Genomic DNA, 24,121 nt, shown 5'->3' with positions numbered 1-24,121 from the left:
ATGTCCAAAGGAGCTAAAAAGTCAAATGCATTCCACTGATACACTAGACTTAATCCCCTCTTGTCTACTCAATAGCGCTCAAGCAGCTGAGCACCCTCTCTTCCCTATATTTTCACTGTTTTCATTTCACATGGGTCATTCTCATTAGGGTACAAAACAGGCTTTAATTTTCTCCATCTTAAAAAAAATTCAAACCAAAAAAACTTTTTTTACCCCATATCCTCTCTTGTTACCCCTCCATTTCTCTGTTACTCCTAACAAAGTAAAATCTTGAAAGAATAGTCTACACTGGCTATCTCCAATCCTTCTGAGAAGGACTGGAGACAAAAACCCTCCACTCAATAATTCTCTCTTTGGATCACTCCAATAGACTTTGACCTTCACATAAACTACTTTCATGAAAGTCACCAAACACTGCCTTACTTGCCAAAAATGCTCAACCATGAAGTCGTACCAACCTGTCACAAGCATTAGACAGTTGGGTCATCTTGGCCTCATTAAAATATCATCTTCACTTGCTTTCTAGGACATCACACTTTTCCCTAACTATCTACTTCACCTTGGTCTGAACTAGCTCCTCATCTCCCTTACCTTAAATGTTGTCTGAGCCCTAGAGAACTATCAAGTTGAAATCTCTTCTCAAACTACATGCATTTGTCAGGTAACATCCAAACTCTAGGCATCAGAGAATAAAGAATAAAGTTATTATAGAATAAAGACTCCCAGATCCATGTGCTCAGTCTGGGCCTGTCTTCTAGCTCCAAACCCACATACAAATGTCTATCCAATATACACCCACTTGTATGTGATGGACAGGAAGGTCTGGAGTGCTGTGATTCATGGGGTCGCAAAGAGTCGGACACAACTGAGCGACTGAACTAAAGCGAACTGTACCTCCAATTTCAAACTTACCATGTCTAAAATTGAACTCCTTATCTCATTTACCTGCCATAAAATCTGTTATTCTGTTTTCCTTATCACAGGAAAGGGTAACTCCATCTCTCCACCTATTCTGGCCAAATTCCTGTTTCCTTCCACTTCTTTTTCTCACATGCCACATCAGATTCATCAGCAAATTCTACAGACATTGTCCTTCAAACTCAAACTACCATCACTTCCCATGACCCCAAAAATCCTAACACTGGTCCAGGTCATCAATATCTCTTTCCTAGATTATCACAATGCCTTATGAGTACCCCTGCTCCCATACTTGTATCCCTGTAATTACTACTAGGGATCTGCAAACTATGACTCATGGACCAAATCCAGTTTGCTGCCTGTTTTTAAACAGAGTCTAAGTTAAGAATAAAACCGTACATTTTTAAATGGTTAAAAACTAGTATCTCATTATGTGCTAAAATTATATGAAATTTAAATTTTGGATTCTATAAATGTAAGTTTTATTGATCTACAACTACACCTAATAATATATCTCACCTGTGGATGTTTTCAACCACCACAGCAGGGCAAGAGTTCAGACAGACCATACGCCCTGCAAAGTCTACAATATTTACTCTCTAGACCTTTATAGAAAAGGTTTGCCAATCCATGGTCTAACTATCACTACACCCAGTCAGAGCATAAAAATCCTCTACTCAAAATCTTCTAATTCCTTCCCATCTCATTCACTGTGAAGCTACATTTTTACAGACTGCTGCTCCTGCTGCTAAGTCACGTCAGTCGTGTCCGACTCTGTGCGACCCATAGATGGCAGCCCACCAGGCTCCTCCGTCCCTGGGATTCTCCAGGCAAGAACACTGGAGTGGGTTGCCATTTCCTTCTCCAATGCATGAAAGTGAAAAGTGAAAGTGAAGTCACTCAGTCGTGTCCGACTCTTAGCGACCCCATGGACTGCAGCCCACCAGGCTCCTCCATCCATGGGATTCTCCAGGCAAGAGTACTGGAGTGGGGTGCCATCGCCTTCTCCGCTTTATAGACTGTTGCTGTTGCTAAGTCGCTTCAGTTGTGTCTGACTCTGTGTGACCCCAGAGACGGCAGCCCACCAGGCTCCCCCGTCCCTGGGATTCTCCAGGCAAGAACACTGGAGTGGGTTGCCATTTCCCTCTCCAATGCATGAAAGTGAAAAGTGAAAGGGAAGTCGCTCAGTCGTGTCCGACTCCTAGCGACCCCATGGACTGCAGCCTACCAGGCTCCTCCGTCCATGGGATTTTCCAGGCAAGGGTACTGGAGTGGGGTGCCGTTGCTAGACATCCCTAAAGACATGGATGTCAGCTACCTACAAACTCTTTCTTCTACTATTCTTCCCTTTGCTCAGTCTGCCCTAGCCATATGAGGTCCTGCTCCTTGAACATGTAAAGCAAAGTCGTACTGCAGGGCCCCCGCACTGCTCTTCCCTCTCTTTGGAAACTTCTTAACCCAGATCTACACAGTTCATTCTCACTCCTCTCTGGTAATGGCCCAAATTTCGACTTATTAGTGATGTCTTTCTGGATCAAACTACTCCCACTCCCTATTCCCAGTCTTGATTTCCTTCCTCTGCTTTTTTTCCATCTGACATACTATTTACTGTTTATTTTCCACTGTGTATTTCCTCTGAAACTTTTATCTTGTGTTTTTCATTACCTATTTTATTTTTTCCTAAGTTAGAATAATGCAGGGCATATTATATGCACTCAATATAATTTGCTGTATGATTAATTTTAAAATAACCTTAAATAATTGACATTTCATCCTCTACAAAAGATTTTTAATAACAGAAAAATCAAAAGATTAAAAACTGAGTTCCTAAGTCATCCATCATCATCAACATCAATAAGCCCTGGAATAGATTAAACTTATAATACTAGCACATTCAGACATATTGAGTATTTATTTCAGTAAGTATAATCAAGATTTTAATCATGTGATAAATCTTACCTGCAAGAGTAATACAAAGTGTTTACTTGCAAAATCCTGATTCTGCAGTCCACAGCATCCCAAACACAGTACAGCCAAATTTCTTACTACAGGATGAACATTTATTATTCCAGGAAGAATCTAAAATGAATTAGAAATTAAAATAATTTTGACTAGAGGAAAAAATTTAAAACAGTATATTAAAAAGGTGGTCAAAATGAAAATTTCTGTAAGACCTCATACATCTACTTTTTCCTCATAGATCTACATTTCCATATATAGTCTATTAACTCAAAAAAGTAAATAGTAAATTGCTAAAACATAAGAATACAGTCAGAGCAAAATATAGTCCTTATATTCCCTCCACCTGACAAAACTGATTCAATGGCTTCCTAGTGCTCAAAGAGACATATTGTGTCTCTGTGTGTAGTCCATATTGTGTAGTCTTTCCCAGTATCATCCCATAACACACTATCCCTTGCTCTTGTTTATTCAATTGATCTGATTTCAATGTCTCCCAATTGGTGCTATCCACTAGGGACATAATGCAAGTCACATATGTCATTTTAAATTTTCTAATAGCCACATTACATTTTATTCCAAAATAAATAAACTATTATCAACACACGTAACCAATATTTTAAAATCAAGATAATATTTTTAGCTGTGGTTTCAAAAATATTTTATAAAAGTGAGATAACTTATGTTGCTTGTACTAAGTCTTTGAAACCCAATGTATTTTTACATTTATAAATATATATATATTTAGAATAGTTTTTAACAGTCACAGGTTTTTAATATCCACATGTTGCTGGTGGCTACAGTATTCACAAGAGTAAATCTACCATTCTTCCCTTCCTTTTTCACATACTTAATGTGCCCACTCAAATATCACCTCAAGGTCACCCTCCATGAACAGATGAAACTCATTATCTTAAGTTAACATATGACCATAAAGCTTTTCTTCATAGCAATTATCAATGGCATAAGCTTTCACTTGTTTATTTGATTCATGTCCCCTCTCACTTGACCAAAAGATCTACCAAGGGCAGTCTACATGTGTTTTGTAAATCATGTATACTCTGTCCCCAATACTGAATGTATAGTACATAATACACTATAATAAACAATATTATTTATATTTATTATAAAATTAATATTCACTCACTTTCATTTTTAAAGCACAGTAATTCCATTAAAATATTATTACTCCTATATCTAAATACCTTACTCTTCCAATCTTTAGACAGATTACTTTTATATATTTAAAATCATTATGACCATTCAATTTTGTATTCTTTATTTTCTCAATATTGTATGTGTTTTCCCACACATATATATGTCTTTGTAACTATTGTTTCAATTGTGTAGTTAATTATACCATAATTTATCATTCTCCTGCAACAGAACCAAACATAAAGCACACAGCAGAGTTTTAAAATATCACTTTTCACTAGAGACATCTTCTTCCTTAAAATTAAAACTAAATTCTGGAGATTTAATAGATCTAGTTTTAATCAACTCTGGACTGTTGTAAATAATAATCAGATCTCTTTACTATATTGACAAACTCATGACAATCCAAGGAACTAGATTTTAGATCACAATTGTTGGCTGTTTTTCACTAATCCCAAGTGAAAAAACCTTGGGGAAAATCCTGGAAGAGCTTGGATACATTTAAAATTTGCTATGGATAAGCAGCAATATTAAAAAAATACTCTAAAGCTGCATGTCTAATACCATCACCATTAACCACGTGGCTACTGAATATTTGAAATTTGATTTGTCCAGATTGAGATGTGCTTTAAGACTTAGTATGAAGAAAAGAACATAATTTTTATATCGACTAACTGATGAAATTATAATATTTGGGGTATACTGAGTTAAATATATTAAAATTAATTTCACGTTTCTTTTTAATTTTTAAATGCAGCTACTAGAAAATTTAAAGTTAACAGGTGGTTTGCATTATATTTCTATCAGACAATGTTGTTCTAAGGCTTGCAGAATTTATATGCCTCTCCTGAGTAAAATGGAGATTACCTATGAAGGGTTTCTTTAGTAAAAAGTCTCTTAAATATGCAGTAATAAACAAATTCCTTTCACAAGGCTTACAATGTAACTTTCTCAGTCTTTCTACACGGTAAGATTCTGGTACTTTAAATATTACTATTGTATCTCAGTATTCCTTACTATTCAAAAAATGAAGATATTCTGCATCTCTTGCCAGTATAATTTTTTCAAACTTTCTAAAAGAATTATAACTTACATACCAGGTCTTTTACATGCATTATCTTAATTTAATTCTCACAATATGAAGCAGCCACTACATTATTTCTTTCAACATACCAAAGATTCAATGATGCCATCCATGGTTGCACCTATACCTGTTGAAGTGGACATCTGCTTCAATAGTTCATAGCATAAAATAAGACACTTCTGTAGGGTTTCAGCATCATTCTAAAACAAAACACAAGATATTCTGTTAGTAAGAATATAGTCTGCCCACCTCTCAAATATTTACTTTCTTAGAGTTTTTTTGTCTAAGACATGTCTCTATACACATTCCCTGAACAACTTTAACCATTCACATGATTTACCATTTATGAGCTAGTTCAACTATTTTCTAAAGTTTCATTTTCATATAGAAAACTGCCATAAGACATTTCCTCTTGTACGTCCAACAGGCTTTTTAAACTCAAAATGGCCAAAAGGGAACTAATTATTACCTACATCCCTCCTCCCGAGCAACATCCATAAACTGCTGCCATCTACCCAGCCATCCAAACCAAAAGACCTAGGATACACTCCTGACTCACTGCTCTCCCTGTTACTAATTTCAAAATATGTTTCAAATCCATAACTTCTTTCCATATCCCCCATCATCATGTTCAGACCACAATCATCTCAATATTACATTACTCTAAGTCTTCAAACTAGTATGTCTGCATGAAATGAATTTCCTGAGTAACAGTGATCTTCGTAAGACATAAATCTCATTTTTAGTTCTACACCATGATCTTTAAAAGGTCAATGTGGTCAAACAGATGCCAAGAGTAAACATTGACATTTTAAGAATCACTGAGCTAAAATGGACAGGAATGGGTGAATTTAATTCAGATGACCATTGTATCCACTACTGTGGACAAGACTCCCTTAGAAGAAACAGAGAAGCCCTCGTAGTCAACAAAAGAATCTGAAACGCAGTACTTGGGTGCAATCTCAAAAATGACAGAATGATCTTGGTTTGTTTCCAACGAAAACCATTCAAAATCACAGTAATCCAAGTCTATATGCCCTAACCACTAACTCTGAAGAAGCTGAAGTCGAATGGTTCTATGAAGACCTACAAGACGTTCTAGAACGAACTCAAAAAAAGATGTCCTTTTCTTCATAAGGGACTGGAATGCAAAAGTAGGAAGTCAAGACGTACCTGGAGTAACAGGCAAGTTTGGTCTTTGACTAGAAAATGAAGCAGGGAAACAGCTAAGAGAGTTTTTCCAAGAGAACGCACTATCATAGCAAACACCCTCTTTCAAAAACACAAGAGACAACTCTACATATAGACATCATCAGATGGTTGATACCAAAATCAGATTGATTAATATTCTTTGCAGCTGAAGATGGAGAAGCTCTACACAGTCAGCAAAAACAAGACCAGGGGAGCTGACTGTAGCTCAGATAATGAGATCCTTATTACAAAATTCAAACTTAAATTAAAGAAAGTAAGGGAAACCACTAGGCCATTCAGGTATGACCTAAATCAAATTTCTTATGATTATACAGTGGAAGTGACAAGTAGATTCAAGGGATTAGATCTGATACAGAGTGTCTACAGAACTATAGGTGGAGGTTTGTAACACTGTACAGAAGGCAGTGACAAAAACCATCCCAAAGAAAAAGAAATGCAACAAGGCAAAACGGTTGTCTGAGGCAGTCTTACAAATAGCTGAGAAAAGAAGAGAGAAGTGAAAGGCAAAGAAAGGGAAAGACATACCCAACTGAATGCAGAGTTCCAAAGAATAGCAAGGAGAAATAAAAGAACCTTGTTCAGAGAACAATGCAAAGGAACAGAACAAAAGGACAGAAAACACTAGCAATCTCTTCAAGAAAACTGGAGATACCCAGGGAACATTTCATGTAAGGATGGGTACAATAAAGGACAGAAATGGCAAAGACATAACAGAAGCAGAAGAGATTAAGAAGAGGTGGCAAGAATAAACAGAACTATACAAAAAAGGTCTTAATGACTGGGATAACCACAATGGTGTGGTCACTCACCTAGAGCCAAACATCCTGGAGTGTGAAGTCAAGTGGGCCTTAGGAAGCATTACTATGAGGAAAGCTAGTGGAGGTGATGGAATTTCAGCTGAGCTATTTAAAATCCTAAAAGATGACACACTGTTAAAGTGCTGCACCAATGTCAGCAAATCTGGAAAACTCAGCAGTGGCCACAAAACTAGAAAAGGTCAGTTTTCATTCCAATCCCAAAAAAGGGCATTGCCAAAGAATGCTCAAACTACCACACAATTGTGCTCATTTCATAAGGTAGCAAGGTAATGCTCAAAATCCTTCAAGATAACCTTCAACAGTACATGAACCAAGAACTTCCAGATGTACAAGCTGGATGTAGAAAAGGCAGAAGAATCAGAGATCAAATGGCCAATATCCACTGGATCACAGAAAAAGCAAGAGAATTCCGGAAAAACATCTACTTCTGCTTATTTGACTACGCTAAAGCCTTTGACTGTGTGAAGTATAACAAAGTCTGGAAAATTCTTAGAGATGGGACTACCAGACCACCTTACCTACCTCCTGAGAAACCTGTATGAAGGTCATGAAGCAACAGTTACAACCAGACATGGAACAATGAACTGATTCAAAATTGGGAAAGGAGTACATCAAAGCTGTATATTGTCACCCTGCTTATTTAACTTCTATTGCAGAGTACATATTTTGAAATGCTGGGCCAGATGAAGCAGAAGCTGGAATCAAGACTGCCAGGAGAAATATCAACAACCTCAGATATACACATGATACCACCCTAATGGCAGAAAGCGAAGAGGAACTCAAAAGCCTCTTAATGAAGGTGAAAGAGGAGAATGAAAAAGCTGGCTTAAAACTCAATATTCAAAGATCATGACATCCCATCTCATTGCTTCATGGCAAACAGATGAGGGAAAAATGGAAACAGTGACAGACTTCTATTTTCTTGGACTCCAAAATCACTGCGAATAGTGACTGCAGTCATGAAATTAAATTAAAAGACACTTTCTTTTAATTTCATGAAAAGCTATGACCAACCTAGACAGTGTATTAAAAAGCAAACGTCACTTTGCCAATAAAGGTCCACCTAGTCAGAGCTATGGTTTTTCCAATAGTCATGTATGGATGTGAGAGTTGGAACATAAAGAAGGCAGAGCACTGAAGAATTGATGCTTTCAAACTGTGGTGCTGGAGACTACTCTTGAGAGTCCTTTGGACTGCAAGATCAAACCAGTCAATCATAAAGGAAATCAACCCTGAATATTCTTTGGAAGGACTGATGCTGAAGCTAAAGATCCAATATTTGGCCATCTGATGTGAAAAGCTGACTCACTGGAAAAGACTCATGCTGGGAAAGATTGAAGGCAGGAAGAGAAGGGGATGACAGAGGATGAGATGGTTGGATGGCATCACCAACTCAATGGACTGAGTTTGAGGAAACTCCAGGAGATAGTGAAGGACAGGGAAGCCTGGCATGCCGCATGCAGTCCATGGGGTTGCAAAGAGTTGGATACAATTTAGCAACTGAACAACAACATGATCTTTGGGTAAGGCACAATTTTTAAAAGATCGCTTATACAAGGCCTTACATGAATTGGCCCTTAATTTTTCCCCCAGGTTTATCTCTTACCTCTTCCCGTCAATTCTATAGTCACATGGACCTTAAGTTTTTTTAACATAACAGGTACTCTTTAACTTCTGGGCCTTCACATATGTCACTCCATCTGCCTATAACATTCCTCTAACTCATTGCAGAGAGATGATAGAGTTCAGTAAAAGCACAACGAAAGCCACATGCCTGGGTCTGAATCCTGCCTCCACCATTTACTATCTATATAACCTCAGGCAAGTTACTTGCCTTCTATAAAATGAGGATAATTGTACTAATTCCACTAGGTCATAGTGAGAATCAAATGAATTCACACTCAGGAAAATCCCTGCCCCCACAACACACACATACAAAAGAATCCTGTAACTACTAGCTTAAAAATTATTTTTCAAATCTCAAGTTTAAACATTTATTCTTCTGGAGAAGTCAACACCACACTATGTGGTTTAGATGCCTCTCCTACCCTTACCTGGCTATAGCATTTATTACACTATACTGTGATTATACTGTAGCAGATTCATAACCCTTAAATAGGACAAATGAACACAGAAATGGTCAAAGCAAGTAAAGTTAAACAGATAATATTAATCATGACAGATCACCTTAGTTAAAATTTCTCTAATTCAGATCTGCAGTTTATATCTTCTCTCAGTTTCCATTTTCAATTTTTGCTTTAAATTTTCTCCTCAAATTTAAAAGCCCATTGAATTTGTCAAACAAAAGAAATAACTATTAACCATGAAAATAAAATTCAGGCATATCCATTGGGAAGGTGGGGTGTTAGAGCAGGGAAGTCTATGGCTACAGAACTCAATGACATAACTCACAAAACTCCCCTGTACAGCAAACTCTTCTCTATCCAGCTTTCTCTTCATGAGAATAATCAGAGGCCATTACAGAGTACTGAGAAGAGTTGCCCATGCTATACAGCAGGTTTTTATTAGTTACCTAGTTTATATAGTATCTCATTTAAAATAACAAAGTTACTTAGCTTTTTCTAAAACCAAAGAGTAATTAAAATAATATGTGTAACAGTATTGTTACTATAGACATTCTTCTCCTAGCAGTGGAAAGATCATGAGTCTTCCACAAATAAGGGAAACATGCATTTTCCTTTTCTAAATCATTCAAGACAAACTAAAACAAAAAACAAAGTGAAGGAAACCACTGGAAGGCAATTTTCCTTGGCAAGCAAGAAAGACTTTAGATCCTAGGGATTAGCATGACAAGGGAGCAAATCAAATAAAGTCCTAGCTATAATAATTAAAGTTCATTAAAGCTTTTTGAAGTCCAAAACAGAAAGGAACTGGCAGAAAAATATAATTTTCATATTATTTCATGGTACTGTTAAAAATCCTTCCAAAGGGAATATATTCTGGCAGCTAAATTAAGCAAACAAGGTTTAATTATGATAATTAATAGCAGCTGAAATTTACTGTAAAAAAGTTATCTATACCTTCTCTATGTGGACTTCTTTCATTTCATGTTGCTCTGTCTCTTTCAAAAGGTTTATTTTGGCATCCTCTAATGCTTTTATTTCTTCTTTTAATTCTGATGCTCGATGAAAATCCTGTAAGGTAATGCAATTTTCCAAAGAGTCTTTTGCCTCAATAAGTTTAACTTTTATTTCGGCCATCTAAGAAAAGATATAAATTGTATAAACACCAAACAAAAACAATTAATACAAAATCTGTAGCAAACTAAACAGCATTATTAACATCTCAACCATCTACAAGTTTAATCAGTCGGGCACATACAGAAAAAGTTGTAGTCTTCCTGAAACAGACTGGAAAATCTTTCAACTCACATAATCTGATAACATCTTGATACTCATAGTTTAATAGTTACTCTATAATTTAACTTTGTGAGAGAAATTTTGAAAATGTACAAGAAATAAAAGACTTGCACACATACATTCTAGTCAAGTATTTCTTTGATTTAGAAGAGTTACCTTAAGCTCTTTCTTTCTTGCATCAGCTGGATCATTATTAACAGCAACAGTAACAATGGGTGCCCGAATCTCTGAGATAATTTCTGTAACCTGATAAATTATAATTCAGAATAAATGTTTTAATATATGTTATACAACAGAATATGACATTCAACTGTTACACAAAACTCCAAACAGTATCCACAATCTTTTGAAAAATAGAGCAAAACATATAAGCAAAAATGGCACACATTCTATTTCCTACACAATTTTAGAAAAAAATGACCAAACAATACATCTGACTAAAAAACTCTTAATATGGGAAGGTAAATAGGCATATAGACACTGAAGATAAATTCTCTTTCATACAATGCTTAGAAACAGAAAAAAAAATGAAAAAAGCCTGTAATCTTAGGTACCATAAAATTAAAATTTTCTGCCTCTAATCCTCAACTCCCTCTCTTGTTAAGCTACAATGGGAGTGGAACACAAAAATAAGAATACTCGTTAATTCTTCCTTTGGGTGCATGAGGCAGAATGACAGCAAACTAAACACTTTCCTTTCAGAGACACTAGGCACCGGAGTTGGCAGATTCAGGAAAAAGTTGCATCCCTAATGAAGGTACATTAAACAGGTGCTGTATAACCACTAATTGGCAATGTTGTAGAAGGAATTTATATATTATCTGTATAAGGAAGGGCTGGAAAAGACAACCTTTGAATAACTTGTGATTTACAATTTTATGAAAATCAATGATACAAGTCTGTTTTTTAGAATACCCCAGAGAAAAATAACAGTACTTGAAAATAGTAATATAAATTTTAAAAAATAAAATATTTTATCTAAAAAAAAAATACTTATTTTTAAGATACTTATTTATCAAGCACTTTACCAAAAATAAAGATACTTATTTACCAAGCATAAAATGGGAAATGAACCCAAAGTGAAGAGGAACTAAAGAGCCTCTTAATGAGGGTGAAGGAGGAGAGTAAAAAACTGGCTTAAAACTCAATATTAAGAAAAATAAGATCATGGCACCTGGTTCCATCACTTCATGGCTAATAGAAGGGGAAAAGGTGGAAGCAGTGACAGATTTCCTTTTCTTGGTCTCTAAAATCACACGGGATGATGACTATAGACATGAAATTAGAAGACAACTACTTGGTGGGAAAGCCTTGACAAACCTAGACAGTTTATTAAAAAGCAAAGACATCACTTTGCCAACACAGGTCCATATAGTTGAAGCTATGGTTTTTCCAGTAGTCATGTGCGGATGTAAGAGCTGGACAATAAAGATGCCAGAGAGCCGAAGAATTGATGCTTTCAAACTGTGGTGCTGGAGAAGACTCTTGAGAGTCCTTGGAAATCAAAATCAAACCAGTCCATCTTAAAGGAAATCAACCCTGAATACTCTTTGGAAGGACTGATACTGAAGCAGAAACTCCAAAACTTTGGCCACCTGATGTGAACAGCCAACTCACTGGAAAAGACGCTGATGCTGGGAAAGATAGAAGACAGAAGAGGGCGACAGAGGATGAGATGGTTGGATGCATCACCGATTCAATGGACATGAATTTGGGCAAACTCTGGGAGATGGTGAGGGACAGGGAAGCCTGGTGTGCTGCATGCAGTCCATGGGGTCACTAAGAGTCGGAAACAACTTGGCAACTGAACAACAAATGTATAAATTCAGCTGGCTCTCAAACCTAGCAACCAATGCCTATGCCACGCCTTCCCTAAACTGCTCCATTTCAAACTGAATCAACACAATGACAGGCACAGTAAGAGAAGAAAAGAAATATTTTTTAAAACGTGTGTGTGAAAGGGACTGGGTTTTAAGAAGTTCAAAAGCTTCACCGAGACAAAACTAAAACAAAAGCAATTAAAGACAAATAAAGCCAAAAGCACTGAAAACACAATTAACACTCAATGTTATTGACCAAAATCTTTTATTTCTATCACCAATGAAGAAAATTACTTACAATTTGTATTCTCTTATTATCATCTATAATGATGTGGAGCAGTCTCTCAACAAGAAAAGAAATTAGGGATATTGGTGTGGTAGGTAGAGTAAGAATCTCCTGTAAGATACCCAGTAGTCGTTTCCTAAATTCAAGAAGAATTATTTTAATTTCAATACAAAAAGAGAAACACATTATATTTCAACCTATTCTGCAGACTTAACTTGTCTTAATTCTTTTTTATATTTATCTTTAGGTACAAAAATATATGTATAGACTTTAAGCCAAAATTCACATTCTGAAAAAAAAAATTTATAAATGACCCTAATAATCTTTCATAAATCAACATGATGAAATGACAAAATACCATGTGATTCAAATAATTTATACCATATTTATTATAGAGAGGACTAATAATACTAACAGAAAATTTTAAGCAAAAACCTGCAACTTTATTGTTTATTCTGATGAAACTGAATTAGAAACTCTTATTTCCATATACATATAACAGAGAAGAGAAACAGACAGTACATATTTTCGCTTATATACTCCATATATGCATTATATATACAAGAGGAAAGAAAAAACTTCATATAATATTTTAGAGACCTAGGTTAAATACATTTAATCATATGGTAATATGACTGTATTTTAACAAAGACTATTAGGAGAGCAAATTAGAACAAGAGTTAACATTTAAATGTACCTTCCTCCTTCTTCATTGGTATCCAAAGACTTGATAATTAGAATTAATTGTTGACCTATGAATTCTTTTGTCATCAAATTGCCAATATAGGAAAAATCACCTCTCTGTTCTTCAGTAACAACTGGAATGCTTTGAATATAACTAAAACAAGCACAATACAATGTAGAATTTGTTACAAAACATTTAACAGCTCCCCATTAAGTGAGAAAAGGATCATTTTATACCCTTATCAGTCCCAAGATCTATATATGGACATTTTATACCATGTGATACTAATGTGATTTAGAAACTAAATTCTGTGTTATTGTCATGAACTTTCATGAACTTACTGGCTTGATTCAAAAGACCCTGGAAATATATTTTCATTAAAAATACATTTCCTATGGGAAATTTTCAAAAGGTACATATTTATATCTCTTAATATAACTAATTATTTCAATGTCACTAGTATTCTCAATTAGAAAGTTCTAAATCTCTTCTTCAAAAATACAATTATTCAGAAAGAGCCTGTCTTCCCTCATCATCCTTAATCATTATTTTGTTTAAAAGAATAATAGTATAAATAAAAATTATGTTGTTACCCATGAACACAATGACCTTTTAAAAAAACTGGAAAAAAACTTCATGAATTTGTATTACCTTGCCTGAGGGCCTTCCTGGTGGTTCAGATGGTAAAGAATCTGCCTATAATGCAGGAGACCTGGGTTGGATCCCTGGGTCAGGAATATCCCCTAGAGAGGGAAATGGCTATCCATTCCAGAATTCTTGACTGGAGAATTCCATGGACAGAGGAGCCTGGTGGGCTACAGTCCTTGCTTAGGGTCCTATTAACCACTATACTGTTCTTATTCTAGTATAATTGCTACCAAGCAAGCACTGTCAACCACACTTTTACTTTTAGAGAGAGAGAGAGAGAGAGAGAGAGAGAGAGAGAGAGAGAGAGAGAGTGTGTGTGTGTGTGTGTGTGTGTGCGTGCGTGCGTGCGTGCGCGCATGTGCGTGCTCAATTGCTCAGTGGTCTCTGACTCTTTGTGACCCTATGGACTGTAGCCTGCCAGGTTCCTCTGTATACGGGATTATCCCAGCAAGAATACTGGAGTAGTGGGTTGCCATTTCCTCCTCCAGGGACTTCCTGACCCAGGGATTAAATGTGCATCTCCTGCGGCTTGTGCATTAGCAGGCAGATTCTTAACCACTGAGCCACCAGGGAATGAATCCTTTTAATTTTTTACTATCACTGCCTAAATTAGTCATTTACAACCCGCACCTAGGTAACATTCAAGAGCTTACCAGAAGTTCTTTTTTTCCTGTGGGACAAAAAAAGCTATTTAAAAGCAAAATAAAGAAAGAGTTTAAATAGATTATGAGTTTAAACTTACACAACTAGGTGCCATTAGGTTGGAATTTATGAAATGACTCATTAGAAAAGACCCTGATGCTGGGAAAGACTGAAGGCAGGAGAAGGGGACGACAGAAGACAATAGTTGGATGGCATCACGGACTCTGTGGACCTGAGTTTGAGCAAGTGCCAGAAGATGGTGAAGGACGGGAAGCCTGGTGGGCTGCAGCTCATTAGGCCACAAAGAGTCAGAAACAACTGAACAACAACAATGTAGATGAAAAATGTGTCATTTTAAACTGTCAACAAAAATCAAGTTATGTGAACACCTCAATTAACAGGAAATTGTTTCCTATTAGCATTCAGAGTCACTGACTCTTCCTGTTACAAAATGTTACAAAATGCCTGAAAATTTGAGATCAAGAAACAACTTTTCCATTTCATTTTGCTTCTGTTCCTGAGAAAACTATTCCTATCCAATGACATTGCTCCAAAAAGAAAATCATCCTGTTTAAGTATTATTTCAATAATTAAATATAATCTTTAAATCTTTTTATAAGTGAAAAAAACAAGTTGATTCAAGTAAATTAATTAAAAACTTACAAAGCGACAAAGGATATATAAAAATCACTGATCTCTCAAAGTCAGAAGAACTGAACTCTTCACAAGAATTAATCTGTGAAGCAGTCTTTGAGATGTTTTCTCTGTTATTTAAATATTTAACATATCCTCATACTTTCTTGTATTTTCTCAATCTATGAGCATTTATTACTTTTATGTAAACATGTGTTATTTAACACTGCATTAAAAACACTCCTTTGGCCCTTTGCTGTTCACCTGAGCTATCACAACATAATTAATCGGCTGTTTGTTGTTGTTCGGTTGTTCAGTTGTGTCCGACTCTTTGCAACCCCATGGACTGCAGCACACCAGGCTTGTCCTGTCCTTCACCATCCATATCCCAATACAAAATAAAAAGTTAAAAAAAAAATCATTTCTTTTTGGAACATTTCAACATGGCCCAAACTGCATTATAATGAATATTCCAATTAAAGCCTGAAGTAATTACCATTAAAACTCTAAGCAGATTCCCACGTTTCTCATGTTACTATGAGTTCAAGCTCTAAGTCTTCATATTGGCTCATATTTAAGATATTTTTAAGTTCAATGTTTTGCATACAAAATTCAAACACATTCTTAGCTTTGCTCTCTAACTTCTATGTGGAGCCACTATAAGCAAAAGCTTTCCTGGTGGCTCAAATGGTAAAGAATCTGCCTGCAATGTGGAAGACCTGGGTTCGATCCCTGGGTCTAGAAGATCCCCTGGAGAAGGGAATGGCTACCTACTCCAGTATTCTGGCCTAGAGAATTCCATGGACAGAGGAGCCTGGTGGGTTCCAGTTCATGGGGTTGTAAAGAGTCAGATAGGACTGAATGACTAACACTTTCACTTTCATAAGCAAAAGCATAATTCTATATTCCCCCCAAAAAAGAATTCACACCCATAATTCATACTGTATGAAAAGCTTTTTTAAAAAATGCATCAAAACCAGGACTTCCTGGTGGTCCAGTGGTTAAGACTCTCTGCTTCCACTGAAGGGGGCACAGGTCCACTCCCTGGTTGGAGTGGATCCAACCAGATCCCCACAAGGTGCAGTCAAAAAAAAAAAAAAAAAGGGAACCAAAATCATGAAGTTAAAAAATCTACACACCAATATTCATTAAAAAAAAAATATATATATAACCTTTGGCCCAGCAATTCCACCTCTTGGAATCAACTCTACAAAATCCCAAACAAACATAAAAATGTAAAGAAAGTTTAAGACACCTTTATCAGTGAAAACTGAGAACATCCTAAATGTCCATCAACCATCAAGAGAAGAGCAAATTAAATATTACCACCATACTATGAAGTGACATGCTGTTAAAACTGTGATAGATTTGCATCTACCAATATATAATGATCTCATGTATCAGTAATTGAAAAAAAAGCAAAGATATGTATAGTCTGTGTTATAGTGTTAAAATTATGCATTTAATGTGTGTCTCTAAATGCAGAGAAAGAGGGTTTGGAATTGTATGCCCCAAACTGTTTAGATATCAACTCTATGGAGATTGAGTTATTAGGAGATAAGAGGAAACATATTTATTCTACGTACTTCTGTATTTGAATTTTTGACAATGCATTCATGTTTTACTTATACAAGTTTACTTGTATAATTGTAAAGTGATCTAAGTAGAAATCAGGATAATTCAAATAAATAAAAGATATTTTGAAAAAACTTTCTAACAAACAAAAAGCCAAACAGTGACAATTTTAATAAATACTAAAACAGGCCACAGGGATCCACCCAGTCAATTGGAAAACTATTGCTTGCCCATGCACCATATCCAGCCTGTTTCTTGTTTTTGTACAGCGTGAAAGCTAAGATTTTTACATCTTTATATGACATACATATAAATACATAAGTAAAAATATGTACATGTGAAAATTACATGAAATTCAAATTTTAGTGTCCATAAAAGTTAATGAAAGTTTTATCAGAAAACAGCCAGATCTATTCATAACATATTTTGTGGCTGCTTTTGCAGAGTCACAGCAAATTGAGTCACTGTGAGAGAGACAGTCTGGCCCACAGAAATATTTACTAAATATATTTACTACCTGGCAGTTAGAAAAAGTTTGCCAACAAATTTCAAAAGGGAGTACACCATTGTCAACCTTACAAAAAGTGTTCATCATCACGTCTGAACAATTTTAAGAAAATGTCCCAAAACATACTGACTTTGGTCTTTTAGTATACTGAGCAGCACAGGATATTCTCTAGAGTTTCAGTGTGCATACCTATTTTTCCTTGTCTGTCAAAAAAACTGGATTTTAACTTATTCTTAATCAAGCATGGCTCTGAGGGAGGGGGCTGGAAAGTTAACACACACCAACACAAGTACAACACAAGCACAGTCCAAACCGAAGGAAAACTTTTACCTCAGTAAATACTCTGCATATACTACAGGCTCTGGCAAAATCTGCTCTAAAAATTCTTCACCTTCTTCTCCTTTTGATTTCAAATGTTCACAAAGGACACGCCAATACAAAGCAAATTCAGGAGTTAATGTATCTGCTGGAATCAATTTCCTTCATTTAAAAAGCAAAGAATAAGATATCTTAATATCCAGTGAATATTTGAACACAAAAAAAATTTGAACCGAGTAGAAAACTGGGAATAAGCAGCTTTGATTTATAACCACCACCTCTTTAATTGCAAAGTCATTAATTTATCCACACAAAAAAGAATGAAGATAGTTAGACAAAAAGGAAAAAGAAAGACTCAAATAAGCAAACATAATAGGGATGCATGCTGTTGGACTTTTCATGGTAGGCCTAATGCAAACATAAAAGTAATAAAACAAAACAAAAAATGGAAAGTAGTCTAAGTGGTGAGTTCTTATATAATGAGGAAAAAAAGGGAAAAAAGACATTCACCAGAGCAAAGAAAACCTAAGAGGTCTCAGTAAAAGATGCCGATACAATCTTAAGTAATGGTAAAAGGGACTACTTTTAAGTACAGAAGTTCATCAATTATCATATTTCAAATAATGAGAACTTTATATACCTGCCATCATTATTTTTACAGATTTCTGCCAGTTCATTAAGAGGAGTCATGGAAAACAAGGCATTGAGAACAGAGACTGCTACTTCAGAAGAATTTTCCACATCCAATCGATGAAGCAACTCTAATATATTTCCTTCAGTAAAACGTAACCAGCCTTGGAGAAGATGCTTCTGCATTGCTTGTTTCACAGCATCTGTTAAGTCATTGGAAACATAGGTGAACCAAGTTCCCCTCTAGCTTCCATCTCCTATATTTTTTGTGCTTTAATTAATTTTTATCAGATCAATGTTAACATTTAAGTCGATATTTACTACAAAAGTGAAACCAGACAGAGACAAAACAAAGCGTAGTAAAGAAAAAATTAAAAGAATGATATCACAAGTCACTATGATCCTCATTTTCAAGTGAAAATGGAAAAGATCAGAACCAAATATATAACCACTACCACAGCCTAATATTTGTGCATTCCTTCTTTCATTGAGTTCATTGGGCTTCAGATGTTAGACTATATATAATACCTATTATTTCACTTGTTGCCTGACTTCATGTATTATACAACTGATATTTGCAGTAGTGAATCATACAGGCAATATCACTGAAAAACCTTATTCTTAGTTTTTAAAGTCATCCTAGTTATTAGTCCTTCAAACTCAGGTTTTCTTGCTGTGGCAAAATTAAGCCATTGGAGACTTCTCATGGGGTTTGGAAATTTAAAATATATCATTCCTCGTATCACTGCGGTAAGTCAATTCTCCAATTGTAAAAGAGAAAAGGTGGGAAACAGGGAAATTACATTGGTCTGACCATTTCTACTTGTTTTAGATGTACAGAACACATTCATAGCAGGATATACACAAAAGGGATAAGATAGCATTTTTTTTTTAAGAGAGAGGGCTGAAAAAGAGATTCTGCCCTACTGCTGACGTAGGTTATTTTTACAGCCTTAAACTCTAGTTTCTCCATACACCAAACACAGAAAAAAACAAACTGAGCTACTTCTAAGAACCAAGATCTTGAAAAATGTCTTCTATACAATACACCTAGATAAACTTTGACAGGCTGTGGAAATGATAGATTTACCTGATCTAATTTATTAATAGGACACTCTTTCCTAAACCTTTTAGTTTGACCTCAAAATCTACTAAAGTTTTATGTATAGATGTTTAAATTACCTGATCGGTCATTGAGACCTTGTTGAAGGAGCATTACTCTCTGAGCAATGGACAGAGCTCTCATGTGAACCTTTTCAGCTAAAACCTTTAAGAGACAATAAAAAATGGCCATTAAACTCAATATAATTTATGCATTTTATAACTAGTAATATCTCCTTCACCTAAGAAAATTATCTACAATCTCCAAAAAAATTAATACCCAGCCACACAATAATGCGATAGGATTCTACCTAAATTATTTATACTCTGTCCATAAAAATCTCAATTGAAGAAATTGTTACATGCCAAATATTTTTCAAAGGTATTTTAAGATTATGGCTTCTTGTCTTTTTAAGAACAGGTCTACACAAGACACTGGACTTATTTACCTGATAAGCCAGCTTTCTGACAGTTTCTTTCACATCCTTGGTGCGCCCAACAATTTTTGGCAAAGTCTTTGCTGATGGCGCAATACACGATAACACTGCCCGCCTAACTTCTGGATTTGAATCATTTTCAATCAAAGTAGCATATGCTAAAAATAGAGTAATAATTTTAGTACAGCAACAAAACATTTATTTAGCCATAGTCATAAGATAGCCCATATTTCATAATCTTTATAATGATAAAAATACTATATTTTAGTCTTACACATTTAATTTTAGCTGAAGATTCTTTTCTGCCAACATCCCTTGAAAAGGACAGAATGAGAAAGCAGGCAATACACTGGGCATAAAGGCTAAAACCGAAAACAAATAATCCTAAAAATCATGAAAAATCCATCATTCAGATTATGTCTTTGCTACTCAAGATTTAGAAAAAAGTCTAAGCTGGAAGGCAGTTTATTTTAAACTAATATGGCTTTTATAAAGAGGTCATTGTTTTAATTTTTAATGAACCTAAAAAGAGAGAACTTCTAGTTTTGCTGAACAAAATTCATTTCCTGTATTTAAATACTTACCTCTAGATTTTCCTCAGCTTTATCATCAAGTATATGTTAACTATTAAACATACATATTTTACACATTATTATGTCCTTCATTTAATACCAAAAAATAGCAACTACCACGAGTTATTACAATTATAAAGATAGTAACAGAGACAAAGAGAAAAACAAATCAGAAGAGTTCCCAAAAGAAGCCTAGTCATACATAAAAAAGTGGAATACGACTCTCTTTACAAGCCAAGGTAAAGAAAGATTTCTTAAATAAAATAAAGTACAAACCATAAGAGATTGGTAATTTTGACATTAGGAATTTTTCCAACAAAAGACATAGTGAAGTGGTGAAATAATCCATCTAAAGTAGGAAGATCTACAATCCATATAACCCAATGGTTTCCCTTCAGAATATATAAAGAACTCCAATTAATAAGATAAGTCAATAGAAAAATGAGCAGAACACATTAACAGGCATTACACAGAAGAAATAAAATTGGTTGCTAAATATTGAAAAGATGCATAACAACGACATGATACATATAATCAGATAAACAGAAATTTAAAAATATGACAATACCAAACATTGGAAAGGATAGGGCTCAATGAACACTTTTATAGTTATTGGAAATATAAATTGATAAACTGTTTTGTAGAATACCTGCACCTTATCCAATAAAGCTCATGACATATACCAACAAGTCAACCCTTAGGTATACATCCCAGAAAAATTGTGCACCAGAACCCATGTATAAAAAAGTTCACAGCAACAACACTGTATTTTAACAGGGGAAAAAAATGCAAACAACTAAAAGGTCCATCAATATCAGAAACAATTGTCTTATACTCATACAGCAGAATGTTATAAGTCAGCAAATAAATATATCAACATGGATGAATGTTAGAAATAATGTTGAGAGCACAGAAATATATAGTATGATTCATAAAACATACAAAATGATAGAAAAACTTCACATTATTTAGAGGTATATACATGTGGTTGGGCTTCCCAGGTGGTAGTAAAGAATCTGTCTGCCAACGCAGGAGATGATCCCTGGGTCAGGAGATCCCCTGGAGGAGGAAATGACAACCCACTCCAGAATTCCTGCCTGAAAAATCCCATGGACAGAGGAGCCTGGTGAGCTACAGTCCATGGGGTCTCAAAGAGTCAGACACTACTGAGTGACTGAGAACACACACACGTGTATAACTGTTCAAACAAACAAAAGGCAAGAGAATAATTAAACAAAAATTCAAAATAATCATTAATTCAGAGGGAGAGTGACAGAACTGGAGTGGACCTAAGATAAGCTTCAAAGGTACTGATGATATTTTTTCTTTTTTTTTTAAGTTGGATGGTGGCTACTTGAGTTTAAGATGTTTCTTAATATATGTTTCAAAATCATATTATATATGTGTACATATATATGAACTATACTCTTCCATAATACGTCATAATAAGAAAATTCATCTGCTGAGAATTTAACAAAATCAACGAAACTGAAAAAGGATTTAGGGAGCTATACATACCATTAACCACTGGGCATTCATCATCTTTGGGATCCTGAAGGCGTGAAAGAGCAAGAACTGCCTGTATCCTTACATTTGGAACTTTATCTTTCAATCTAATAAGCATGGCTTCATTAATTTTATCAAACAAATCATCATCAATTTGGGCATTTTCTGGCATATTTCCCAAGAGCTTGTTTATGAGCTGGCACGCTCTAAATCTAACTGCATTGCTGTTTGCTTCATGAGACTAAAACAGAAACAAATCAAAATTTATTCCAAGTCACATACCATTATTAACTTGCAAAACAACCTTGATCCATAGGCATACTAAATACACATTCCATACCACAAAGACTCAAAATATACATAGTCTAAAGCATTCACTAAATTACAAAAGCATATTCATTCCTCTTTGTAGGAACTCTCACTTCTAAAATAGAGAACCCATTTAAAACAAATGTTTATAAGAATTGGCTTAGAATGGTCATTAAAAATTTAATGCAGAGCTATTTTTAAAAGTCCACATTTTAATCTTAATGACAGCTCTAATATTTCCTTTACATTTCTCAATTATCAGATATTTCATTCCCTAAGATGCACAAACTCCTATGGCCCTTTTAAAATAGCAAAATTTTCTATACTATTCTCCTGAAATTCTAGTTTTCCTATACCTTTAATAGAAAAGTAAGCAAATAATTTAAAATGCCACCATCCTCCTCCTCCTCTTCATCATTTTCCATATCTGATTGGTGAAATGAAGTAACAAACTTTGCGGCAAATTCTATTACTCTTTCCACAGCTGGTTCTCGTTTATAGACCACCATAGCATATTTAAGGTAATGAACAAACTCCTCATGAAAATCTGTTTTGTCATCCACCTGAAAGAGAAAAGAAACTGCATGGATTAAATCCTTTTTTCTCAACATCACTCTAAAACGCTGAAAACACCAGCCCTACCACAAACTAAAATCATTATTTAGTAAACTCTCACTTATCCAAACCATCGAAATAAATCTGCACAAATCTCTCTCTAGAGAAATGTACTTCTCCCAGGAAGAAAACAAACGTGAATTTTGACAGTGAAAAGAATTCTTCCGATATTTTTTTCAACACTCTTTAATTCTCCATATGATGCCTTGGTACCAGTTTAGTAAAAATCTGCTTCTTTATGAACAATCCAAAATCAATAACAGCGTCTGCATTTTACCAAATTACCTTTAATGTGCGTGGGCGAGTAGTCGCTGCAGTTGCGTCTGACTCTTTGCGACCCTATGGACTGTAGCCTGCCAAGTTCCGCTGTCCATGGAATTCTCCAGGCCAAGAATACTGGAGAATACCAGGGCAAGAATGCCATGCCCTCCTCCAGGGGATCTTCCCGACTCAGGGATCGAACCCGCGTCTCCTGAGGCTCCTGAACTGCAGGCGGATTCTTTACCGCTGAGCCACAGGGGAAGCCCATTACCCTTAATATTACACAGCAATCCCTTTCCGATAACAACTTTCACATCCTGTCTCATATCCTCAAGCCCTATTATACTGACATAATTTTTCTAGCACCTCAAGATAATTTATTTTCCAGAAATCCATTGTCCTATTCGTCTCAAGGCTTCATTCAAAAGGAAGCAAACAGTATTTACGTGACTAGGAAGAGTCTGGTGCTAACAATTAATTTGCTAATTGGTGATTTGATGCAATTTCATTGTGGCGCGAGGTTTAAGTAATTAGATGTGGGCGGTGACCAGAAGGACAACAACCGTTGAGCCACCGCGTTCAGGACCCAGGATGCAGCCCTACACTAGGTCGCCCCGGTGCGCGAAAACATTTCTCTTAGATTCGCCGCCAGAGAATTAACGGTCCACGCCGTAGGCCTCTTCGAACCGGGTCTGAAAGGTTGAAGAGCCTAGAGTCGTGACGAGATTTGTCGGGAGGGTAGCGGGAAGCCCCTGGGAGAGAGGCCGGGGAGGGGAGAGGCGGGGGCTCCGGACCGCGGGCGGCCGCGCTTACCGAGCCGTAGGTGCGGTTCAGCGCCACCACCAGCTTCGCCTGGTTCTGGTGAGGCTGCTGCGCCAGCTGGAAGGCCTCCTTAATCAGCAGCAGTCTCTTCTCCTTCCCCATGGCGCCAGTACCCGGCCGAGACAAAGCCTGTTCACGTTCGCCTACAACTGGCCAGACGGACCACCGTCCGCATCTCCACTGGGAGGCAGACAGTCGAGGGCGTGGTTACCGCCAAAGCGTTCAAA

General features: G+C 35.9%; 1 protein-coding gene across 3 annotated transcripts in view; it reads right to left on the bottom strand.

Moving 5' to 3' along the window:
* NCAPG (non-SMC condensin I complex subunit G) overlaps nucleotides 1–24,121 on the bottom strand; it is a 76,857-nt gene that overhangs the window by 22,471 nt on the left and 30,265 nt on the right. Inside the window, exons 1-13 of one of the 3 annotated variants that reach the window (XM_027544137.1) lie at nucleotides 23,886–24,109; nucleotides 22,553–22,759; nucleotides 21,900–22,128; nucleotides 19,822–19,967; nucleotides 19,454–19,538; nucleotides 18,282–18,474; nucleotides 17,654–17,803; nucleotides 13,330–13,470; nucleotides 12,645–12,768; nucleotides 10,683–10,772; nucleotides 10,188–10,367; nucleotides 5,206–5,316; nucleotides 2,878–2,997 (exon numbers count right to left, since the gene is read on the bottom strand). In XM_027544137.1, the coding sequence (XP_027399938.1) occupies nucleotides 2,878–2,997; nucleotides 5,206–5,316; nucleotides 10,188–10,367; nucleotides 10,683–10,772; nucleotides 12,645–12,768; nucleotides 13,330–13,470; nucleotides 17,654–17,803; nucleotides 18,282–18,474; nucleotides 19,454–19,538; nucleotides 19,822–19,967; nucleotides 21,900–22,128; nucleotides 22,553–22,759; nucleotides 23,886–23,996 (1,887 nt within the window). In that variant the 5' untranslated portion in view covers nucleotides 23,997–24,109. Of the gene's footprint in view, nucleotides 1–2,877; nucleotides 2,998–5,205; nucleotides 5,317–10,187; nucleotides 10,368–10,682; nucleotides 10,773–12,644; nucleotides 12,769–13,329; nucleotides 13,471–17,653; nucleotides 17,804–18,281; nucleotides 18,475–19,453; nucleotides 19,539–19,821; nucleotides 19,968–21,899; nucleotides 22,129–22,552; nucleotides 22,760–23,096; nucleotides 23,166–23,885; nucleotides 24,110–24,121 lie in introns of those variants that run through there. The other 2 variants (XM_027544139.1, XM_027544138.1) reach the window with 2 other exon arrangements.

The sequence above is a fragment of the Bos indicus x Bos taurus genome, chromosome 6, assembly GCF_003369695.1.
Source record: "Bos indicus x Bos taurus breed Angus x Brahman F1 hybrid chromosome 6, Bos_hybrid_MaternalHap_v2.0, whole genome shotgun sequence".
Taxonomy (NCBI): domain Eukaryota; kingdom Metazoa; phylum Chordata; class Mammalia; order Artiodactyla; family Bovidae; genus Bos; species Bos indicus x Bos taurus.
This window is presented reverse-complemented; position numbering and strand designations above follow the sequence as displayed.